The sequence below is a fragment of the Triticum urartu genome, chromosome 2, assembly GCF_003073215.2.
Source record: "Triticum urartu cultivar G1812 chromosome 2, Tu2.1, whole genome shotgun sequence".
Lineage (NCBI taxonomy): Eukaryota > Viridiplantae > Streptophyta > Magnoliopsida > Poales > Poaceae > Triticum > Triticum urartu.
Window position 1 is genome coordinate 645,931,432 of NC_053023.1, and position 11,025 is coordinate 645,942,456.

The window sequence follows — 11,025 nt, forward strand, 5'->3', positions numbered from 1 at the left end:
GGCGACGTGTATCACGTAGCATGCTAGGGTTGCCAGCTATCATACAAGTGCTCTTTTTCTCCTCTCGCAAAGTTACAAAAGTAGGGAAGTCGATACAAATAGTGCAATGCCAGTACCAAAGTATAGCATCACGAGAATGAGACCATTCAAACAGACTACATGCATATATACAATTTCAATTCAAGCACAGTGCAAAAAATAGTAAAACTTGCAAATGTAGTATATAGTAATAATGGAAAATAGCAAATCTTTTATTTAGTCGGAGATAGCGGTACATCATGAGCACTCTGGCAATAACCAACTCATCACAAACATGTGACGATTACGACAACACATCATGCACACACACACAACGAAATCCTTACGCACGCAGGTAACAGTGCGTGCTTGTACGTACGTAGAACCTGGAGAAGTAGTACGTAGTTTCTCCGCAATCGAAATCCAGCCACACATAAAAACCAGCAGATGATTAAGAAATTAAAGCACACAACAAGTACGTAGTGGTACTTCAAATAGCCAGTCATGCATGCATGCGTGCGTGCATGAGGTATGGCGGATGCAGGGTCCGGCCGGCTCAGTTTGGGCACTGGAAGCCGGAGGGGACGTTCTTGCCGCAGTTGTTGAGGACGAGGCTGAGGGCGATGGGCAAGGTCAGGTTGATGCCCAGAAGGTTGAGGTTCAGCGTCGTGCAGAGGCACAGCGCCGCCTCCAGGTCCGCCAGCCCCTGGATCAGCGAGCAGCACGGCTGCACCGGCGGGCTCCCCAGGGTAAGGTTCAGCAGCCCGAGCACGTTCGCGCACACCCCCAGCTTCAGCGCGTCCAGAGGGCACTGGGTGCTGTTTCCGCCCCCACCGTTGCCGCCGCCACCATTGCCACCGCCACCGTTTCCGCCGCCACCATTCCCACCGCCACCGTTTCCGCCGCCACCATTCCCACCGCCACCGTTCCCGCCCCCACCGTTCCCACCGCCACCGTTCCCGCCGCCACCGTTTCCGCCTCCACCATTGCCACCACCACCGTTTCCGCCTCCACCACAGTTCCCTCCTCCACAGTTCCCGCCACCACCGTTTCCGCCGCCACCGTTTCCTCCCCCACCACAGTTCCCGCCACCACAATTGCCGCCTCCCCCGCCACCGGTCCCCCCTCCTCCCCCACCGCCACCGCTCCCTCCCCCGCCGCTGCCCCCGCCCGGAGGGCCGGGACGGCCAGTGGCGTTGGCGAAGGTGAAGAAGAGAAGGTTCAGGGTCAGGAGCGTAGCGATCACCTGCACTTTCTTCGCCATCTCTGCCTAGCTAGCTAGCTACGCCAGTGACAGTGTACAAAGTGCACTCACAGGCTGTTGCTTTGCTTCTGTTGTGTGTGGCAATGCAAGGGGAGCCTGGGTGGTATTTATAGGGAAGGGAGTGCGAGGGGGGAGGGGCGGAGATATCTTACATCACTTCTCCTGTACTCCATGCATCTGAAGAGCCGCGCGTGGACTGGGGCACCGGGTGAGCCAGCGTCTAGTCGAGCTGGTGGAGGAGGAAGGAGACAAAGATGCCAACGGAGATGCCGGTGTTGCTTGCATGCCTGAGTTTCTAACCAGTGTACGTACAGGTAGTGTATCACTCTGAAAAGCGTACTCTAATGTCGTTTTCGGTTAGCTCAAGTCGCCATCAAGCCTCCAACTTTCCAGTTAATTTGGTGCACAACAGTGCACCTGCTCGCTTGCTAGTGGAAGATGGTATTTAGCTCGTGTCGGTTTCGACGATTCGCGATCCCCCATCATAGATATCACTTTGTCCGGTTCCCTACCTAGCTATATAGCCATACATCCCGTAACATGTACGTACCGCGTTGGATGGTGCATGGCCGATCTAGTTTTTGCACTCCGCGCGTCACGTCGTCCACATGAATCGAGCTGCGTGTGATAAGATAACGAATTTCTAATGTGCAGTCAACATCAAATTGTCTCTCACCATCACAACTGATTAGTGAACATCACCGTGCATGTGCACAATAAAACTTAACCAGGTGATGCCATGCGCATTGCTGTGGGAATGGTGTTAAAATTGCATAATATGTGCTTAAAAACCACATAAAATAATGGTAAAACAAATGTAAGGGACTAATAAGAGTGTTCTCGGTTTACATCTTTTAAACAACAAACTTACAAAACGTGATAAAATGATGTATAAAAAGAGTTCTTTTCTAAATAAACTTAACACGACGTCATCTTTTGACAAAATGTGAACCATACATTATATATTTTGCTCCAAATGTCAAACACATATACCCCTAGTAGAACAGTCATGCGTTGCTACGGGCAATAATGCATATAAACGAATCAAACAAATGATTAAGATCATCTCTAAGGTCGAAATTCATTTCTTCCTCATATGTCCAGGCGTGTTTGGAGATCAAACATGCACCCAACAGGTTCTACAAACTTTAACCATTTGAACAGTCCGGGCTTCCCAAATCCAGACAATGTGTGTTGGAGAAATGTGGTTGTCCGGACAATCCGTTATATTATCTCCAACATGCGGACCCAACACAAAAATCCCACCCTATGATGCACCCTTCCCAGAAAAAAAATCAGTGGGTTGTTTGTTCGATGTATGGGGAGGACGAATGAATGAACGATGTATGAACTCCCCTTTTAGGAGTGGAGATTCATGAACACACAAAACAACACATTTTTTTAAACTTGTGACTAGCAGATGATATGGAAGATTAGGCATGGTTCTTCTTTCTCCTTCGCTACCATGAGCACGTCTTACTTTATGCACCTAGCCTTATGATTTTGGTAGTTGATTATTTTATCTATCTTACTAAACAAATCTTGATGGTAGTATTTTTCTTTTCTGAGGAACCGGTGGGAGCACTGCCTTTTTTTATTAAGAGAGAAAGACGTACAAGGTGGTGCAGTTTTGTGGGAAAATGTGGCAAAAACCGAAGAACTAAACAAATACATGGGCCAGTTAGCTGATGCCCACGGCATGCATGACACTCGAAAACGCCATTTAACATTGCTTGATGGCTTCATATGCCAACATTGCCACTTCACGGTGAGTCATGCGACGTCCCGTGAACACTCATCTCTTTCTCTCTTTCCATATATTCCAAACGGTGTAGATGAGCCTACCACTTCAATGTTTACACGCCTCTTTTGACTTATTTGTGATCAACTCATTCTGCCAGATCAAAATATCATCGGGCTTCGGCAGAAAATTGGGCACCGGAAGATTCTCATTTGTCCAGGTGATCACTTGGTTCTATACAACGACACAGAGGGGACAATCATTGCACATGTGGGTCACCGTTTAAGGCGCCTGGAGGCAAAGCTGGCATCACGGGTCGTGTTTCCAGCCCCGGATTGTAATCATGTCCGCGGTGAGAAATTCTTCCATGAAGGACAATCCAATCAAAGAACTTGCATTTAGGGTCAGTGTGCGGGGACCAATTCTTGGCCGGTTCGAACCTGGGTTAAGATCCATAGAACTGGACCACATATGCGGACGCCGAAGAGTAAGAGCCATTTGTAGTCAGGTTCGAAGATATGGTATCCTCCTGGTTGGTTGTAAGGTGAACTTGAATAACACACTCCCTGCGTCATCATGTTCTTCCTGGAAGCAATCTTGTAGAGCTCCGGAGCCACTAACTTTAGGGGCCCTTTTCTGCTCCATTATCGTGCCAGAAGAGCGCCTGGCGGCCGTCACCGATGGTGATGGTGGTGCAAGCCTGGAAAAAGAATCATGTCCGCCTGGTGGGATGGTGTGTTGCACTGGTACTTCCTTACCTCTTTGCTATTGTAATGATCCAAGTTGGTGACTGTTTATTCATCCTCAGATACAACCTTTGGTTGTCAAGGAATTAATCGCCACATTTAACATATAGTAGTCCATAGATGTATCACAACTAACTTTTTTCCTTTAGGACTATATACCACCCCCTCCCCCCCCCCCCCCCCCCCCCCCCCAATTAATAATAATTTCCCCAATGAAATTGATGAAACTATCCCACCAGGACCATTCCCTCGAGTATGGTTCCAAAATTATGATATATATACATATCAAGAACAAAAGGACAACCTTAAAGATGAATAACTCTCACTATTTATATCAGTTCAACCTAGAAACCTTTACAAACCACCATCACAAAATAAGCAGACCATAAGCCTAAATGAAGGTACCGTATAATCAACTCAAAACGGCCAATTCCTTCAACCAGCAAGCGGCAAAACCGCTGGCGCCCATCCTTCCTTTCTACCGAAGACATAAGCTGCACCTCGTAGCAGGAATCTTGCAGTTCTCACTTGCATGCCTCGTGGTTCTTGCAAAAGGCTACGATCACACAAACTACTTAGACATATTTTTTCTTTGCACAGAGTTGACGACCACAATCATAAGTGTTTTTAAACAACTCATGCAAAACAAAAGACCTTTTATAGCGATCCATAGTACTACTCCTATTTAACTTCTGTAGCAACTCAGAACTGTTTAGTTTTTTTAATAGATACGGGTATTATAGCATCAAAAAAAGATTCTGTGGACGGCGCTGGGACTCCCGGACCAGAAAGCCGGCCCTGGTACGTGTGTGGGGGCACTCGGAAAGTCACGGAACGTACGATTTCAAACTATACTGTTGGACCGACCAAAAGATAATGATGATGTGTTGAGTTGTCTTCATTGATCTACCAAGTTTCCCAAACATTTGCTTTTTTTTTTTTGAGGGGTCCCAAACATTTGCTTTGGTACGTCACCGGTCGATCCGTCGCTGTCCAGCCGGCTTCTCATCAACGTATAAAATAACAAAATCACTACGCGCCCCTACACCAATAGATCTGTTGCGTCCTGTGATCGTTGCCACCATGGGCTGATTGTTTGCTGTTTAACTAAAATCCATCGGACGTGTTTGGTCATGCAATTGTGTGTGTGGCAGCTATCGATGTGTACATTTGCTTGTATTTTGTGTATGTGATATCGATGAATTGTGCACATCTACCCGTGTCGGCAGTGTTTGAGTAGTTTTTTTAGGGACGCAATGTTGACTAGTATTAGCTTCACATTACTTTGGTTGCTCAACTTCAATTGCCAAAGTCAGGTGATTTAATTTAAGAGAATCTGCATCCGCTAGCATCTTTAGCACTCCGCTCATTCTTGAGCTTCTAAAAGGCCATTTTGGTGCCTATCTATTTTTCTGACACTAGTGCCGAATTATAGTGCCAAGATACATCTATCGCAGCCCCTAAAATCGAACTATGTACGATTGATGGATCGCACACATTACAAAAATATAACCGCCTGCCCACAATGAAACGTGTGCGATGATTGGTCCATTGAGCACGATTTGAGAGATGCGCGCGCGCGCGTGTGTGTCTGTGATATGGAGCACACAGTTCCTCAAGAATTGTGTGAGATAAGTCCAAATAACACATAGGATTTTGACGAACGAATTATTTGCGTTGCTTGGCAAACGGTTGTTAGAAATGAATTGTCTTTGATGATGGGAAACATCGCAAACGTTGCATAATCTTTCCACCGTGTATGAAGTTTCACACATGGTTTCGCAAGTATAAAGCGTGTGCGATAACTCAGGGCAACACACACGATTGTATGGTGAGAATGGTGTGCTCCAGTGGGCAGACGATTGAACTAAAGGAACTGCGTGCGATGGGGTTAACAATCGCACATGTTTTTGCGAGGTGAATCATGTGCGATGTGACATGCTCTATCTACAGAACAAAAACATGCTTTGTCTGTAGCACAACAAAATATACTTAGAAAACATCATTGCATAATTGAACTAAACACCTAGTTCATTAGTAACTAAACACCACATTGCATAATTACATAAACTAGTAACCGCTCATCATGTACCCTGAGACCCGCAGCCACAAATCCTCGTCCATGTTATGAGGTGCAGAATAATTTTGGTGTTATAAATGCTAAGTCTACACTATATTACTTAGCGGGAATCAAACTATGAGCCATATCATTAGTAAATTAATTAATTTTTATCTTCAAATGCCCATATACTTTCGGGAAAGATAACGCATGTACGTCAGTTTTCTAATGTCCTGGCCCAAACACCGGTTCGGGCAGTCAGATATAGAGCATGCATCTTGGCACAAGGAGGGCAGTGTCACGTCATTCTGGCTTGTTTGGCGGCTAACGAGATGTGACCGAACGAGTTCTTTTTTTTTCATCTTCTCTTTCACTGTCACTCTCTTTCTCATTATCACCATGCCCCCGTGTCTTATCCCTGGCAACCAAACCCCTGCCACTGCGTGCAGCGATGCCAACCACGATGGCTGAGATGTGGTGGGCTATGCGGAGGCCGTGCGGCTCACGGCCGAGGGTGCACCCTTCAGCTGTTACCTACTACCTGTGGCAGGGCGCCGAGGAGTTCGTCATGCGCAAGCAGGAGGTGGAGAACGCGCTGCTCGGCGCCTGGGAGCCCGATGTGCAGGTGCACATGAAGTTCCATGATGCCGAGGAGCGCTGCACCGAGTGGATCAACAGTTTACTCAAGGACGTTGACCCCCTCCTTCTGGCCCTTGTTCGAGGTACAAGATGCATCCATCTCCATAGTTAATCCTTCTGATTTTTTGGCAATAATTTTAGAAGGGCAATTGTCTGATCGATCAATCCCGTCCGGCTCCATTTTTGATTCAGTAGATGCAATGCTTTTGCTTCAATTGTTTTTTCTTTGCCATTCAATACAAGTCCATTCACTGCATGTTTTGGTTTAGTACTTATCGCCTTGCATGTATGGTTCAAGTTTTTTGATAGGTTATGAATGAGGAGCGACAAGCAATCTTCGACTAATAATTGGTAGGATATGTGTTTAGCCACTTGTACTTTTTAGCAAATAACCGTGCCAAATTTTGTTTACAAATCATGAAAATTTTCATTAATTAACCATGGCAAAATTATTTCATTAATCATGGTTAATTTAGTACTTTGACCATGGCAAATTTAGTTAACATGTCATGGATTTTTTTTCATTGATCATGGTAAGTTTAGTAAATTGACTATGGCAATTTGAGTTTATAGATCATGGCAAATCTTAGTTTCATGTAGCTTGGCTAATGCCAAAATTATTCACTAATGATAATTCTTTACATGGAAATTTCACTTATTTTTTGTCATGCCAAAAGTACTTTACATCCATGGCAAATTTTTGCTATGACATATGAAATTTACCACATGAACAAATACCGAATATAACTTTTTTGTCAATATGTGCCATCCCCAAGTTATTAAGCAATTTTTATGTAATGACACAACATAAACTAATGATGATTTTTTCCATGGCAAATTTGTACTCTACTTACTTTCTTTCACCCATGGCATTTCATAAAGGTTTTACCATGTATAATGGTAAATTATTCTTTTAGTGTCTTCATAATGTGGAAATTCGTTATTCTCATATGGCAAATTCCATTTATTTGTCACATGGCATATTCTTAACATTATTCATTTTTCTGTAGGCTTTTTCTCCATAACTTGACATTCATTATTAATGGTCACATGGTAAAATCCATTACAAAACTATTTCACATACATGGAAAATTTCGTTTGATAAGCATGGCAAATTTGATAAAAAAACATACCACGGAAAATTTGAATATGCATTTGCCATGGCAAATTTTTGATCATTTTTATGTGTTATTTCAGATACATGGCAAATTTATGTTTATAAATCATGAAAAAATTGATAAAAAAAATATCACGACAAATTTTTTGTGCATTTGCATGGCAATTCTGATCATTGTTTGTGTTATTTCACATACACGGCAAATTTATTACACAAAAAATGGCAATTTTGATAGAAATAGCATGGCAAATTTAAATATGCATTTGGCATGGCAAATTTTTGATCATTTTTTGTGGTATTTCACATACATGGTAAATTTATGTTTATAAAGCATGGAAAATTTTGATAAAAATACCACGGCAAATTTGAATATGCATTTTCCATGACAATTTTGATCATTTTTTGGGTTATTTCACGTACATGGCAATTTTTATTTATAAAGCATGTCAATTTTGATAAAAATGCCATGGCAAATTCGGATCTACATTGGCCATGGCAATTTTGATTTTTTTTGTCTTATTTCATATACATGGCAAATATATTGCACACAAGACAGTAATTTTGATAGAAATGTGATGTCAAATTTGAAGTACTTTTTCGACCATCTCAAATTTTAGGAATTGACCGTGGCAAATTACTTGGTGGATCATGGCAAATTTAATAATTGAACATCGCAAATTTTAGCAGACCATGGAAAATTTATTAATTGACCATGTCAAATTTAGTTTATGGATCATGGTCAATTTCATAATTGACCATGCTAAATTTAGTTTTCTGTATCATGGTAAATTTAGCTTATTGTGCATGGCCCAAATTATTCTTCTTATGGCAATACTCACTTTTTTAGAGCGATGGCAATTTAGTTTGTTCTTTTTTTTAGCATCATGGGCATTAGTGTGTATGTATCATGATGATTTTACACCATGTTTGCAATCATGACAAATTTGCACCACTTTTGGCTACCATGGCAACCTTATACATTTTTTCCTTCAATGCTTGTTTTTAGGACCATGGCAAAATTTTCTTTTCTTTTTGCAACATGGCAAAATTACTATTCATGTCGCCATGGAAAATTTTAGTTTATGGTCATGGCATATTCACTTTTTATACATCATGGTATATTTATTGTATGGGCAGTGGCAACTTTTTGTGAGCACGACAATTTGTTTCTGGTCCAACCTCAAAATTTAATTTAAACAATGGCAAAATTATTTTTTCTAGTACGGCATGTTTGTTTTTTGTTGGACAATGGCAATGTTTATATTTTTTTCATCAGCTTTTTTTCTATGAATTTCTAGATTTTTGTGGCATTTTTATTTGCAAAGCTTTTCTCAGTTTTAGCTGGTTTTTCTGCATTTTTTCGTGCTTTAGTATCCAAAATGGTCTAGCTTGTGCAACAGGCCAATGCTGGCGTCTTTGTTTATGTTTTTTGTTGTGTTCTTCATTAGCGTTCTGAAAGTGTTCGCGCTGGGAGGCCTCCCAGGCTGAACGAAATGTTCGGTCTCTCCCCCTGCCATGGGGAACGATTCGTTCGGTTTTAAGTCGGTAGAAATCTGATGCTCACTCCTTATCGGGTCCTATACGTTCGCTCGAAACCTTCCTTCACCATTGAAAGCCTGCTAGGAAAATCACAAAACATATGGCAATTTCTCAAAAAGAAAAAAAACAAACAGATGGCAGCACAGCACCGGAAGCCCGAAGTAAGAATAAACTTTATTCATTATGTTGACTGTACAAAACGGATACAAGCCACACGCCATGAAAGAACTCGCCAATAAAGAAAGTGATTATAATAAGAAAGATAAAAAGGATTAAACCGGCTACAGACGTACCCTCCGTAGGATGCATGCACATCCATGCAGACTTGTGGCTAGCACGTCAAGTAGAATAGCAACCAAACAAACAAACACACCTGCAATAAAAGGATTGATCAAGCAGAATAACGCCCGTGCGACCATGGACTCATGCAACCGTGCGACCACGCAAGGAATGCATGCGTGCATGCATGGGCAGCATGGCACACGTCCGTCGACCGAGATCGCTTAGCACTGGAATCCGGTGGGCACTTTCTTGCCGCAGTCGTTGAGGATGACGCTGAGGTCGATGGGGAGGTTGAGCTTGACGATGTTGAGGACGTTGGCCTTAAGCACCGTGCAGAGGCACAGGGCCGCCTCCAGGTCGACGAGCCCCTTCACCAGCGGGCAGCAGGGCAGCGTAGGCGGCGCGCCCAGCTCGGCCTTGACCAGGTTCAGCGCGTTGACGCACAGGCCTATCTTCACCGCGTCGCGTGGGCACCTACCGAACGCGGCCGGGGTCGGTGTGGACGTCGATGGGGTCGGGCAGTTTCCACCGCACGCGCTGGCCACGGAGAACACGACCAGGTTCACGGCGAGGAACAGCGCGATGGATGCCTTGCCTGCCATTGCTGCGAGTGATCTGATCACTACACCGCAGAAGCACAGACAAAGTGATTATTGATCAGCTGATCTGGAGCTCTAGGTTGCTAAGTGCTTGTGATGCCCCGAGGGTGGTGCTTGAGTCTGGTATTTATAGGGGAAATATCGGAATGAATTATTAGCGTGCTTGCATGCATTCTCTTGCTCGTGAACTTGCATGTGATCGACGGCAATTGGGAGTCTGACCTGGATCGGTTTGCTGAATAATATGGGCGTTATATGCAGAATATAGGTACATTACATTACTAGTTAAACAATTTGGAATGGCGCTAGTGACAAGATTGCTCCATTACTGGATGCATGTTGACGTTTGTTCCTGCTCGGTGATTGATGTTATGCTTGAAGCTGGCTTAATTTGAAACTTGCATCTCTCGGTCACGGACGGGAGTACGTCTTTGCACAAAAATCAAACCAGAGCAATCATAAGAGGCAAGTACCAACTTGTTTGAAGGCTTCCAAGGGACCAGCCATATTCTAACCTGAACTAAACCTGTTGTTTTTTTAGGAGGCACTGGTAGAAAAAGGGCCTGTAGTCCCGGTTTGTAAGGGCCTTTTGTCCCGGTTCTGGAACCGGGACTAAAGGGTCGGTACTAATGCCCTGTCCCTTTAGTCCCGGTTCAATCCAGAACCGGGACAGATGGGCCTCCACGTGGCCTGTGCGCGGAGCCCAGGCAGGAGACCTTTTGGTCCCGGTTGGTGGCACCAATCGGGACCAATAGGCATCCACGCGTCAGCATTTCTGTGGCTGGGGTTTTTTTTTAAAAGAGGGTTTGGGGGTTTTGGGGGGTTAATTTAGGTGTTTCATATATTGTGTTAGATAGCTATAATTAATAGAGAGAAGTGTCCTCTCTTATGTCCGTGCTTGGTCGACGCTACGTACTATACATACGTATAGAGAGGACTAGACACGCTAGCTAGCTAGTAAGCAAACGAAGGAAACAGAAGATCGTCATGAACATATATGCATACAGAGAGAAGTGATATC

General features: G+C 43.8%; 2 protein-coding genes across 2 annotated transcripts; both read right to left on the reverse strand.

The window, feature by feature from the left end:
• Positions 1 to 230: 230 nt before the first annotated feature.
• LOC125539408 (acanthoscurrin-2-like) lies at positions 231 to 1,362 on the reverse strand. The gene has a single exon (XM_048702851.1). The coding sequence runs from the start codon at positions 1,280 to 1,282 to the stop codon at positions 575 to 577; it is 708 nt and encodes a 235-aa protein (XP_048558808.1). The 5' UTR covers positions 1,283 to 1,362; the 3' UTR covers positions 231 to 574.
• Positions 1,363 to 9,274: 7,912 nt separating this feature from the next.
• Positions 9,275 to 10,108, reverse strand: LOC125539409 (14 kDa proline-rich protein DC2.15-like). Its single transcript, XM_048702852.1, has one exon. The coding sequence runs from the start codon at positions 10,005 to 10,007 to the stop codon at positions 9,627 to 9,629; it is 381 nt and encodes a 126-aa protein (XP_048558809.1). The 5' UTR covers positions 10,008 to 10,108; the 3' UTR covers positions 9,275 to 9,626.
• Positions 10,109 to 11,025: the final 917 nt, after the last annotated feature.

What these genes read in the sequence shown, in the direction of transcription:
- LOC125539408 (XM_048702851.1), bottom strand. Translation starts at nt 1,282, where the DNA reads ATGGCGAAGAAAGTGCAGGTGATCGCTACGCTCCTGACCCTGAACCTT.
- LOC125539409 (XM_048702852.1), bottom strand. Translation starts at nt 10,007, where the DNA reads ATGGCAGGCAAGGCATCCATCGCGCTGTTCCTCGCCGTGAACCTGGTC.